Source organism: Lotus japonicus, chromosome 6 (assembly GCF_012489685.1).
Source record: "Lotus japonicus ecotype B-129 chromosome 6, LjGifu_v1.2".
Classification (NCBI taxonomy): Eukaryota; Viridiplantae; Streptophyta; class Magnoliopsida; order Fabales; family Fabaceae; genus Lotus; species Lotus japonicus.
Window position 1 is genome coordinate 58,967,201 of NC_080046.1, and position 14,023 is coordinate 58,981,223.

At 33.2% G+C, this 14,023-nt stretch overlaps 1 protein-coding gene across 1 annotated transcript; it reads right to left on the reverse strand.

The window, feature by feature from the left end:
* Positions 1–7,071: 7,071 nt before the first annotated feature.
* LOC130722747 (uncharacterized) lies at positions 7,072–9,298 on the reverse strand. The gene is made up of 3 exons (XM_057573575.1): positions 9,071–9,298; positions 7,603–7,786; positions 7,072–7,239 (listed from the first exon to the last, which is right to left on the reverse strand). Exons 1-3 carry the CDS (start codon positions 9,150–9,152, stop codon positions 7,197–7,199), a joined length of 309 nt encoding a protein of 102 aa, XP_057429558.1. The 5' UTR covers positions 9,153–9,298; the 3' UTR covers positions 7,072–7,196.
* Between the last annotated feature and the right edge of the window lie 4,725 nt (positions 9,299–14,023).

Genomic DNA, 14,023 nt, shown 5'->3' on the forward strand with positions numbered 1-14,023 from the left:
AAGCGATGTGGGACTTCTCCAAGATGCATAACTTGATCTTTTTTCTCCTTCATTAGCAATGTGGGACTTACATTGCAATCAACCCCAACAATCTCCACCTTGATTGTAATGGTCTTCAATGTTCATTGTCTACACCGACAATCATTGTCTTCACCGACAAACATAATTTTCATTGTCTATATACCGACAAATTAAATTATCATACTCCACCATAAAAGAGTATACTACACTTGGAACTAAACCATCCCTTGAATTTTCTTCACTTGGAACTAAATCATTCCAAGAATTTCCACATGCCGAAACCTTGCTGAAAATTTATGGTGCAACTTCCATGTTGGCTTTCCCCGGAAGTTCATCAGCCATCGACATAACCACGTACCTTGCATCAACGCCAACCAATGCCCGCACGCTATCATCACACACCTTGCATCTATATCAACCAATGCCCGTGTGCTACCTGGACAATCTCATGCCCAGAACGCCTTGTGTAATCATGATTGCATCAACTCCTCCATCACAGCATCATCGCAGCTGCAGACCACTTCTTCAGCACCTTCGCAATATCACACCAAGTGATATCCATCGAACCGGAAGCTCTGATACCAATGTTAGGAAACAACACAGCTGAAGAAGTAAAATAAACCAGGAGCGCAATCAACAACACAAGAATATAACGTGGAAACTCCAAAACCGGAGAAAAAACCACGGCCGTTGTCAAAACCGACAACCAGAGAATAAACACTATGTGAAAATTGTTACAACACATAGACTTCACTCTCAACCACCCCATAACCCCAGTACACCCACACTCTCCAAAGTAAATATTTGAACTACATCTCACAATACTCTAAAACAAGAGCATAAGAGAAAAAGAAAAAACAAATATAAACTTAAAGTGTTTTCAGGTGCTACACCTTTTGGTGTTTTTGGTGTGTTGAAACAAGGAGCCTGAGATCCCTATATATAGTCTTGAACCCTCCCACCCCTCACTAATCTAAGCGATGTGGGACTTCTCCAAGATGCATAACTTGATCTTTTTTCTCCTTCATTAGCAATGTGGGACTTACATTGCAATCAACCCCAACACAACATTGATCATCTCTTCAAGTTTGCTTTGCTTTAAAAAACCTCCATAAATTCATATTTGTTGGACCAATGGTTGGAACTTGGAAGGTAATCCAACGAAATAAACTTCTCCATGAATTTATAATAATAGTTATCTCATTCTTCTTGTCATTTATACCTTTCTTTACGATTTCAACTATCTAATGACATCTAGAAGCAATATCCAGGAAATTACACAAGATACTAATGCCTCTGCTGCTTAATTTGTGTGTTTTCTAACCATTACTTTGCTTTATAACAGCTACTGGTAATGCCACTCAGCTTAGGTGTTCTGATTTTGAACTCAAGAGGTTGCGACTATGTGCAAGGAGAGGCTGCATGAGATTGCGAAGGAGGTTAAATTTGTGCTAGAGAATTTGGAGTGGAAGAACACGATGAAGCAAGGGTTCGTTTGCATGGACGATGAGGTTCAGTGATGGAAGAGCCATATCAGTGAAACCACCTGCAGATGCGAGCTCTGGATCCCTCAACACAACTGGTGTATTATCATTCCTATTGTCCTTGTGAGAATACATGAGATGAATGAGATTCTCAAATTGAGAAAGTTATGGTTTATCCCCTATTTTCCTTTGTTGAATTCCAAAAATTACGTTCCTTAGTGAGTTGAGGTATTAGTCCCTTGGAAGTATGATTTGGTTGCCTTCGACACCTCCTTTTTAAGAGGTATTAGTCTCCCTATATCTTTGGTGTGTTACATGGTTTTTTAATTCTGAAATCACTTTTGACTCTTGGTTTTATGATTTGCAGCAGAAAGGTTTATGTTGGCTTGGGCCCAACTTCAAGGCACCTCCATAGATCTTTAGTTCATTTACTGTTTTGTTTCTCCTATATTTACTCTTGACAAACTCAAATAATTTACTATTCCCCTAAACATATTAAATCAATATGCAGTTTTTGTCGAGAAATTTCACCAATTAAGTGCATGTTTTTCCACTTATCATTTTTTATTTGTATATTGATTGAAGTTGTGTCTTTTGATAAAAACTAATATGATTGGGATGATTTTTATCTTTGGTAATGCTTTTTCTCTTTTTGTTGGGGTACTTCATGTTGGTGGTTTGATTAGATGGAGGATAAGTTAAAATGCATGCATGTTGCAAGGAGATAGTGAAAAAAGTAGAGCTATTTTGCTGTCTTCCCTTGCTTTCCTCTAGGTTCTTTTGGTTCTCTTGGTTCTTTGTTGGCTAAGAGTTAAGACTTGGGGTGTGCTAAGGATTGTATTACCTTTGCTTGAGGTTATTACTTATTGGTGGAAACTTTTTATGCAGAAACTGGCGTACCAAGTGAGCACCCTTTTTTGTGCTTCATACCAATTTGGTCTTCAAGGCTATTGGATTCTGGTTTTTGAGTTTGGTTGCAGTTCTTTGTCGTTTGTTTATTTGCCCCACTTAATTCATATATCTCTTTTGGTTCAAATGCATTCATATTCGCAGATTGGTCTGGAGTTTGCTTTGGCTCTTTCTATCATACGAGGCTGTATTACTCATGCTATCATTGACATATTACACTTCAATACAATTTTTCTCTTTTAAAAAAAAAATTATGACTCTCTTGCTTCAAATCCTGGACTTGAAGTTCGCAAATGGATTGTGCTGAAGCCAATTTACCATGTTTATATTGTTAATATTGGTGACTAGAGTAATAAAGAAAATTATGTATTATATGCACTTCTTTGACAGTTAATGTCTCTGCCACCACTGTCAACATAACATTGATTATCTGCCTTGTGATTTTTATAGCATTTGTACATTAACTAATATTCTAGGCTGTGACATTTGAAGAGATTACATTATTTTGAATGTTTTTGTGCCTTTTTTTAGCAGTACATTTGTAAGGTTAAGCTGAAACTCTGTTAGTTTTTATTATTGGGATAAGCTTTGATGTATTCACTACTTACTAGCAAGTGAACATAATATAAAATTATTCTCTGCTCATTAGAGGGTTCACATGGCACAATTACATTGATTTTGCTACCAAATTAATTTTTAAAATTTCAAAAGTAATAGTTCAGAACATCTCTTTTTTATTTTAGTTTATATTAATGCAATTAAAATATATTTTACCAAATTTATTATTCCACTAAATATCATTAAAATTTTAACAATGCCCATAAATTATTAATTTAATCACAAAGTTTTGTATTAATATTAGGTAATTTTAAAATACAATTTACAATACATAGTTTTAAAGAGTGGTAAATAATTACATGGTTGACAAATACTTTCATTTAAAAAATCTTTTTTAGGTTGTCAAGGAAAGAAAAATATTTTATTCAAAGAAACATTTTTGAGTCTCGTGTTAATTCTTTTATTTAGAAGTGTAAAAAAAAAAAATTTACTCTCTAAAAAATTTCGCCAAATATTAGTTATGGCCTTATGATATATAATATATAATATATAATAATAACTAAATCCTGCCATGTTAGGTAGACATAACTAAATCCATGTGCTTTAAAAAAAAAACAACTAAATCCATGTGATACTAAATTCAAATTTTGTATAACAAAAAAAACAAATTTTCTAATATAATTATAAATGTAAAAGTTAATTTTTTCGTTTTCTATATATTGATCTAAACTTCAAATTCATATGAGTTAGGGTGGGGACATAAAGAGTCCAATCCTTAGAGAGTGTAATTTATTTTTCTGATGTACCCAAAAAAACTTCAAATTCAAAAACTAAAAAATGACAATGCGTTTCATCCGGTGTTTTTTATTTGTAATAATATCAAATCTCTATTGTCAAAAAAAAAATCTCTATTGTCAAATAACATATCTAATGAATAAATAATATTCTTTATATTTCGGTGCATTACCAAAAAAAGTCTTATTAATGTGGAAACTTTTTATCATTGGTGTAAGTTGAGTCTTGAGGCATAAATTGAAAATAATAACATTATTATAAAATAATTATAATAACACTTTTTTTTGAAAGATATAATAACACTTTAAAAAACTTACAATTGTATATGTATCTTTAATATTTTCATATTCAAATTTTAAATTATAATAGTAAAGATAACAATTAAAATGAGTGAAATACGCAACTTATTTAACCCATTTAAATTAAGCCTCCGTGCATCGCACGGGTATAATCCTAGTATACAAAACAAAGTTCAATTACATTTGCAATTAGATCAAGGCCCCGTTTGGAAGAGCTTATTTGAGCTTATCTGATAGCATAAGTGTTTGAGAAAACTTATGCAAACAAATAAGTTATTTTGAGCTTATTTTCAAATAGCTCATTTTCATAAGCTATTATGAATAGCTTATGAAAAAAGAGTTTAAGCTTATATATAACTTATTTTTTATTTATTTCAATAAAAAATTTAAAATAGCTTATAAATAAGCGCTTATGATATAAGCGCCTATGACCATAAGCTCTTAATTAAACTATGGAGTATTTTCAAACGGGACCTAAATGGCTATACTGTGCATAATACTGTTGCGTTCATATATGATTTGGTTTCTCTGCACTATACCCATTAAAATTTCTAGTACTACATCTCAGAGAATACATCAGAGAAAAAGTTTAAAACATTTAAAGAATCTAATTAATGCAATTCATGTCACTGTCATAAGATTACATTGTTAGTGACCAAAAAAAAAAAAGATTACATTGTTTATTAAGATTTCTACAATTCTATGTAATACTCTGCCTCAAATTACTGTTACTTTCGAGTCCACCTAGCTAGTTATTGTTTAATCTAGGCTTAATACAGTGTTTAATCCCTAACCTTTGTCATAAATATGACTTTAGTTCCTCACCGGTGTAAAGGTGGGAATTGGTCCCTAATTTTTGGCAAAATAATTGGCTTTGGTCCTTCCAACCGGTTTGATCAACGTTGGAGCTTCGTCGGCTGATGTGGCCACATCAATTAATAAGTCTTGCTGGATTTTTTTTCTTTTTTCATTAAATTAAAATAAAATTAAGATACACAAAAATTAAAACATTAATTAACTCTCACTAATTACTTTCAAAAACAAAAAACTCTCACTAATTAACCTCATTTTTAATTAATTAAAACCTGTTTCCCTCTCTCCCTACCCATGTCAACCAAGGTCCAGAACACAGATTCGAATTCAACCCGAACCTGATAAATCAACCCAGAAACAGGATATTAAAAAAGTTGAAATTTTTTTCAAGACCCAGAAACAGAATTGTAAAAAGATGAAAAGGGAAAGAATAAAAACAGATTTTTCTTTCATGGTTCATTCAAAGAAGTTCAGAGGTGTCAGACGGCGCCATTGGGGCTCATGGGTATCACCGTTTCAGAAATTCGACACCCCCTTTTGTATGTTTCTTCACTTCTTCTTACTATTACTACATTATTCTCAATCAAATCAAATCACCTCAACACAACATACCCAGTTTCTAATTATTGTAAAGGTTTTGCCTTTTTCTTTGTTAGATTGTGAATGTTTGATTTATTAGCTTATTTGTGAAACAGGAAGAGAAGGGTGTGGCTAGGCACATTTGAAACAGCAGAGGAAGCAGCACGAGCATATGATCAAGCTGCGATTTTGGTCTAGATCAGTGGCTTAATTTATTTGAAATCTTAGCATTTGCAATATGGATCTGGTGAAGAAAAGGTGAAAACCAGTATGGGTTGTGGTGGGGAGATATGGGTAGGTTGGGGTAGTGATATGGGTAGAAAAAAGAAGAGAAACAGTAACAGAAGCAGAGAGAGAGCGTGAAAAATAAAGAAAGTAAGGGAAGTTGGGGTTGGGGGGTGGTGGTGGTGGGGTTGGTGTTGTGTGAAGAATCAGCGGTGAAGATGGGGTTGGGGTTGGGGATGGAGTAGCTGTAAATTTTTGGGTTTGGGAGTGTAAAAAAGGAGAAGAAGATGAGGAGGATGATGGTGTTGATAATGATGAAGAAAAAATCTGGATGAGGATTTTAATTAATTAAAAATGAGGTTAATTAGTGAGAGTTAATTAATGTTTTAATTTTGTATGTCTTAATTTTATTTTAATTTAATGAAAAAAGAAAAAGAAGATCCAGCAAGACTCATTAATTGATGTGGCAAGAGTCACATCAGCCGGAGGAGCTCCGGCGTTGACCCAACCGGCCGGAAGGACCAAAGTCAATCATTTTGCAAAAAAATTGGGATCAATCCCATCTTTACTCCGACGAGGGACTAAAACCATATTTATGACAAAAATTAGGGACCAAAAACTGGATTAAGCCTTTAATCTATTGATTTATGTTGTTGTAGGTTGAAACCATTGACCAACAACACTTTGCAATTAGGGTAATGGAGATTTTGAGGCTAACAATGTAGAGCACTATTTAAATGGCACCGTCACTCTAGTGTTCAAATTTACTTTTGAAAGTTTCACTACAAAGTCTTGATACTTCAATTATTTTTATGCAGGTTTATATGAAACTGAACAATGAATCCTAAGACTATATATAGTACCTCTATAGCCTAAAATACAGACATTTATGTCAAAATTGGGTGCTAGATGGGGCTGAAAGTTAAGACGTTAAGTGACTCTTCATCTTCAAGACCCCACACAAGGGTTGGTTTACTGGTTTTGTGGTGTTCCATCTTCCACGTTTTCATTCCCCATATCATATCATTTTCACATGCCATTAAGTGGGAAACTAAGCCTTTCATTGCAAAATGCAAAGGCTGAAAAGTCAGAATTTACCGACCTGAATCGGGTGGGTGGATTATGAAGATCATGGTCATGTCAAAGTTTGGTCTTATAATTAGTGGCTGGGTTTTATTTGTTTTTAATTTGGTTTTTGCTATTTCTATCCATAGCGTTCCAACATGAAAAGTGTCATTCTTCAAACACAAATTGCTATTCATATCTTGTTAATGTTTCTAATTAAGTGAAGTTAGGCAAAATTTGTGTAGAGTATTTGGTTTGGAACTTGAATTGTCCTCATTAAATTTTCACAGGAAAAAAAAAACTAAAAAGAGTAAAGTAGAAGGTTGTCACAACACAAATCCTTAAATAAAGCTGAGATCAAATCCTAAAGATAATTTTATTCTGAAATTAAATCCTAATATAATCTAAAAAGTAAAATACAATCTTCACTTCAGCATAAATAAACTCTTCAATCCACAATTCCCAAAATGCCCTTGATGCTAGAATATGACCTGAAAATAATAATAAACTTAATTAGACCAAATAATAGAAATCTATGTCAAGTAAGGTTAATTAATTAACAAATAATCGTCAATAATGACAAACTAAGGCAACAAAAAATGGGTAAAATATTTTTCATCAACTTTCAATTGATTATAAAAATAATATCAGACCAGTTAAGATTGACCAAAAAACCTAATGAATTTTAATAGAATTTTGTGATATATTTCATTGAAGTCCCTAAAGAAACTTTATAAAAATAATTCTAAAATTAAACTAAATATTCATTTTTTCACATATTTTTTATTGAAATCATATAAATTGTGTTTGTAGATTCATATATATATATGAACACAATGGAAAATACTACATACATCTTATAGCAGCAACATTTTTTTCCAATATTGCATTGCGAAGCACATACACATCGACCACCAGTGTAAGGACGTGTGCCACTGCACTGTTGGTGACATGATTTGTCGTGGCAGCCAGGATAGTACTCGAAAAAGCAAGCTTCCTCCTTCGCCCATCGAGGAGCAGCTGAACTAATAGTTTCTTCTGCGATTAGTAAAATGTTATTAGAAATTGCATATCACATTTGTATTTAATGGGCTAATATCTTAGAATGGCATGTTAAAAAAATAATAGTGCACCGAATTGTATTTCAAACTGTAATGTACTGAATTGAAAATAATAAAACGAAACCATTACTTAAATTCTTGTAAGGAACCGTTTAAAAGCAAACCAGTTCGGAACCGTACTGCTTTTCCAATACAATTCAATTATTCCGAATTGTATTTTACTAACCATTACACCGAACATCTCCAATGCATGGTTGCTAGTTGGATTGCTTAACTACTATTTTGGTGGGTTTATATTGCCCCATAGGATTTAAACAACTCATAAGTAACTCATGCAAAATTCACTCAAGTGCACGGTTGTTTATTTTACTTTTAATTGGACCCCACTATACTTCATATATTTATATTTTTTATTTTCACTTAAGCATTATTATTTGAATTTAAATATGTATTTAAAAATCAACATGGTTTGTACAAAAAAAAAAATATCAATCCTCACCAATTTAACCCTAATTTTTGTCTAATATTTTTTTTAATTGGGCCAAACGGTCACAAAGTGACCAAAAGGACCCAAATTAACCCTAAAACGACATAACCTCATACTCATGTCCCAGATTGGTGGTTCTGAACACAAATCAGAACGCGTTCTTCACCTTCTTCTCAGACCGCGTTCTTCACCTTCATTTCACCCAGATCAGTGGTTCGGAACACGGATTGGAGGTTCCACATGTGTAATTCCATCTTTTAATTTTTTTGGGTTTTTTTTTTCTGTGTTTAGTTATTGATTTGCTTAAAAAAATCGTTTCTGTTACTTTTTCCATGATTGATTTCGTTTCTATTTCTCCATGGTTGATTTCACCTCATAATAAAAAAAAAAATTCTGATTCAAGTTTGTAAATTAGTTGATTTCGTTCCTGTTTCTAGAATTTGTTTACGTTTTTTATTTGCCTATTCTATCTCCATCTCTGATTTCAGATTTTATAATTTTGAAAAAACCATAATTGAGTAGTAAATAATTGCGAGTTAATGCAAATAATTGATATTGAAATACAAATTGATTGTTATTAAAGTCACAGACTGAAACAAAAATAGGAAAAGTAAAATGATGTTGATTTCATCGCACAAAACTGGTTCACCGAACCATAAAAACAGTTCAGTTCAATTTTACTCACTCAGACTGTGACCAGTTAGGTTCACTTTAGTTCATCAGTTCAGTATATGATCGAACTTTTGAAATAGTATTGTAGTTAACTTTAGTTACCTGAAGTAATAGCAGAAGCAATGCATAGAATCATAAAAAAGATTATGATGTGGGAAGAGCCGCTTGTCCGCATCAGGGGCATTTTGAGGTGTAGTCGCTGAGAAAGAAAAACGCAGGAGTTGAAAAACGTGCTTGCCTTGTGAATCGATCTTGAACACGCAAGAGGTTTGTTCTGAGAAAGAAAGAAAGAAAGGAGACAATGAAATAAAGCAAGCGGTTACAAACTATGGAAGGCACTTGCAGATATATATACAAACAAAAGCACTAACGTTAGTGTGCATCGAGTCACCCCGTGTATATATTGCATAGGAAGGCACTTGCTTGACTAGGAAGGCACTTGCTTTTTCTGTCAAAAAAAAGGGAAGGCACTTGCTTAACTAACACCCATCAACCAAAATCTTAGGCAAAAGAACCCCCATTCTTTTACCACCAACACGTCATTTGTTTTTATCTCCTTCTTTAATTATTTATTATTGATTCATGGAATTTATCTAAAAAACAACTTTTAGCATTATTTTACTCTAGGCATTTTGCTCAACACAAATAAGTCTGAGTGCAATTTTACACATCTGAGACTTTACATAATTAAGTTGCTGGCTCATCAGATTTTACTATTGATATGAAGAAAAAGTTGTTGCAAGAAATGATGAATTTAGCAAAGTGCAACTAGATTCGCAGTGGTGAAATGTTGAACCCAAAAATAACTTTGAGCTGGTCTAGTGTGAAAGTTGTCCTGAGAGGTTTCAATTGGAGAATTTCTTGTTTATTTGCCTGCCCTTCTTCCTAGTAGAACCTATCACGAGGGACCTCCTCCCAATAAATATATATACAAGTCACATATATAAGATGGTACGTCGAAATCCCCTCTTCCGGTCAACCCAAACAACTCGGTAAAGCTCAAGATCCCACCTCTTGAACAAGGAAATTATGAAATATATCTTGACAAATATCTAATGTTGGTTTATTTTAACAAATAATTACTTACTGTCCAACTTAAGGAAGTATGAAAAAGCTTAGTTACTGATAGTTGATTAACTATTTTTTGGTGCAAAATTGAACTTAAACGTCTCACCCTATTGCAACATGACTACATGAGCTAGGTTGTGTTCACTCACCTTTCAAGTCTTGTCCATAGTATATAAGGTAGCGTTTGGTAGACATGTGGGAAGGGAACGGAACAGGACAAATATGTTCCGTTATGTGTTTGTTGCGATTTTAGGATAGAACGGAACAGGACAAAAAGCTCGTGGAACGGGACAATTTGGTTCGGTGGAAAAGGGGTGGAACGGAAGGGAACAGAACGGAACACATTTTAAAAATATTTATATTGACAAAATTATCCCTAGGTTTATGCTAAAATTTCATACGCTCCAATCTTGTCCTCTGCGTTGAATCATTCTACCATCTCCAATTGTGCTTCATTTTCTCTATGATTCAGCAGCACACACAATTAAGTAAATCGCAAACTCCTTTTTTCCCTGTGGAATTGTTTCTCGCAAACGGTGATGAAGGAGGCTTCTAACTGGCACTGTTGAAAAAAAAAAAGGGGAAGAACAATTGCATAGGAGAATTTGGGTTTAAGAACTTTTGGGATTGTATAGTTGCATCTTTTTTTAGAACGTGTTTTCTTGGAAGTCTTATGGATTTGGGGATAGAAAATTTGAAAACTTTTGGATTTCAAACGAGAGAAGCGTAGAATTTTTCTGGGCATCTGCAAATTATTTTCCACGTTAATGGGGACGAGTTTTTTAATTTCAATTTAATTAATTATTTGGAAAATTTTGAATTTGGATATACATGTAATTTACCTATCTAATGGTCCTGTTCTGTGCTATGTTTACCAAACACAGTGCACAAAACATTATTGTACTGTACCATCCTGTTACGTTCCGTTCCATCCCGTTTTGTCATGTTCTGTTCGGTTACCAAACGCTACTTAAGTGAAAAGAATAAGGAAGAAAAAGTCTTTTCCGGTTGTCATGGATATCATTGTAAATATTGCTTGCTTGTGAGTCGGTTGCTAGCTCGTAGTTACTTCAATCTAGCTAGCTGGTAATGTTGAAGAATATGATTCTCAGCTTTTTTTTTTTGTCGATACAAAATACTCAAATTAGGACGGAATTTTACGACGGAAAAATTGTTGGAAAAATATTTTAATTAATTTAAAATTCTGATTTAAATATAACGAATATTTTATTTTAACTACTATTTTATTTTATTATTTTTTAATTGATATTATATTATTTCCTAATTAATATCAGAAAGTGAAGTGACTTAGGGCCTGTTTGATCGTGTTCCCAATTTTCTTGTTTTCAAAACTGTTTTCTAAAATAATTTTTAAAAACTGTTTCTTACAACAATATAGGAAAAAAACTTGTTTGGTAATTAGATTTTGAAAACAGTTTTAAAAATTTAAAACAAAAATGCTTGTTTGATAAATTTGTTCCCAAAACATGTTTTGAAAACAAAAAAATAGAAAACTCGTTTGGATGTCCTTAGGAAAAAAGTAATTATCTGAATTTATTGAATCAATTAATTTTCAATCCCACCAATATCACCCCCAAACTTACATGTCCATACGTCACACCTTTACAAACCTTATTACGTTGGTGTACACATAGACTCAATTACAACTTGCATTAAAGCAAATAAAATTAGTATCCTGCCACTATTTAAACAACTAGATAAATAACCTGCATAAACCAAAGAAAAGGATTGCAATGCCAGGACCTGCGTAGTTCTCATCTAATGCTTGAGACCCATATTGGAAACAAAAATTCACCTATGCAAACCTCTCCCAAAGTGTTTCAACTCTATGATAAGATTTTTTCATATACTTTTATTCATTTATGAAAAATATTCGTGACAAAATAGTTAACAATGAATGTAAAGAGTTACCAAGAAACCATAAATCTTAAATATAAGTATAATAACGTTTATAAAATATCATCAATGTATAATAATCATTAATCCTGAAATCCATATATGTATAACTTAATAAATAAAGTAAGAACATAAATCAAATTTGATAAACTAGTCGTTTCGGTGTGCCCACATTATATTTGCAACATGATCTCTATATCCTGCCATTTGCGTTGCTCCTTCGTCGGATAACCTTGATAAGTTGTCGTTATTAGAGTTTGTTCCCTCTATGTCATAATCTTCATTCATGGCGCTAGAACCTTCATTCATGGTGCTGGAACCTCCATTCATTGCATCAATTTCTATAGGATCCATATCTTCCCATAAACTAAATAATTCATCACGCAGATTCCACTTGCGTATATAATTATGAATTGTACAACATGCTGTCACTATAAGTCGCTGCCTAACAGGTTTATATGAAGGCATCAATTTTAAAATTGGAAATCTATTTTTCAAGACTCCAAAGCAACGCTCAATCGTCATCCTTAGAGATGAGTGCCTGTAGTTAAATAATTCTTCACGACTCCTGGGTTGTCTACCTTGACCCCTATATTCTTGTGCATGATATCTTTCACCCCTATAAGGGGGGAGGAAACCTCCGGTACATGGGTAGCCAGAATCAACAAGATAAAAAAAACTTGTATCAACGAACTATGTATTAATTTTGATTCTTTATTTTATTTACACAAAAAATTCTCATTACTAATGATAGTATTTACCTGCAGGTGGCCAAGGAAATTCTGCATTTGGATTGGTAAGGGCATCCAAGAAAACCTTTGCGTCATGTGCACTTCCTTCCCATCCTGAATACACATATGTGAACATCATATTGAAATCACATGCACACATAACATTTTGTGTGACCGTTGTCTTTCTACCCCTGCATGACACTTGTTTTTCAGCAGGAACCCATGCGCTTACATGTGTTCCATCGATCACACCTACACAATTCTACAACAAAAGCCAAATAAAAGAAATTGAAACTAGATCGTAGCAATATGACATTTATATAAATATGACATTTATGATGAAGTTAATTACCTTGAACCAAGGATAATATTTCTTGTTATTCTTAATTCTATCAGGCATTTCTGTGGACTCTTGTTTAATCAACTCTTTTCCAAACCGACATACTGCCCTTAATACTTCCTTGAAATAACGAGAAACTGTTTCTGTGGAGTGTTGGAAGCGGTTAGCAGCAACTCTATGGCGAACACTGTGGCCAATTATGAACAAAAACATGGCAACTTTTTCTTCAAGAAGGACATCCCTTGAGTCGCTCAAGTAGTTCTTTCCCCTCATTTCATTACAAAAATTGAGAAAACATGTCTTCTCCATTCGAAATAAGTCAAAGCAAGTCGTTCCAGATCCATTTAACATCTCAGCAACAAATGCACGACCATTTAGAGCAGAATTGTGCACACTTGCTTTATTTAAAAATTTTTGATAATATTGATACACTATGTCAACTATCATGAGTTCATCATCATCACTTGATTCATCAGAAGAAGAAAAATCATCGGAGCTACAAGCATCACTTGCTGAGTTAATATTATCATCCATTATAACTATAACCTGTCATGAAATTCCATCACAATGCATTAATAAATAGCAATTCAATCATTAAAATCTAATGAAATCAATAACACTAATGGAGGCCAATGAAAATAATATCATAATACTGGAAAAAATTATGAAATCAGTCATACTAATCAAAGAGAAATAATAACGAAAATACACCATAATACTAAAAGTATATCAAATTCAAAATCTAACTTAAAAGAAGCAAAATTTGGCCTTAAAGTCTAACTAGCCATCCCTTTCTCCTATCACTAGGCATGGTAAGAAATGTTTCTCTCCACACAAGCTTCTCAAATTTTTCTATGGCTTTTGCAAAAAGATCATCTGAAACATCTTCAGTCTCTCCAAGAACAGCCATACACTTGGCCATAGAATAGTCAGAAGTATTCTCCACGTTCTTAGCCATAAGTTTCTCAGCTCTAGCAAAATTAATCACTGCCCTTGCCT

Coding starts and splice junctions, on each gene's coding strand:
- LOC130722747 (XM_057573575.1), bottom strand. CDS start 9,152: ATGCCCCTGATGCGGACAAGCGGCTCTTCCCACATCATAATCTTTTTT. Junction 7,787..9,070: donor TGCTTCTGCTATTACTTCAG/GTAACTAAAGTT, acceptor TACTAATCGCAG/AAGAAACTATTAGTTCAGCT. Junction 7,240..7,602: donor AAATGTTGCTGCTATAAGAT/GTATGTAGTATT, acceptor TATTATTTTCAG/GTCATATTCTAGCATCAAGG.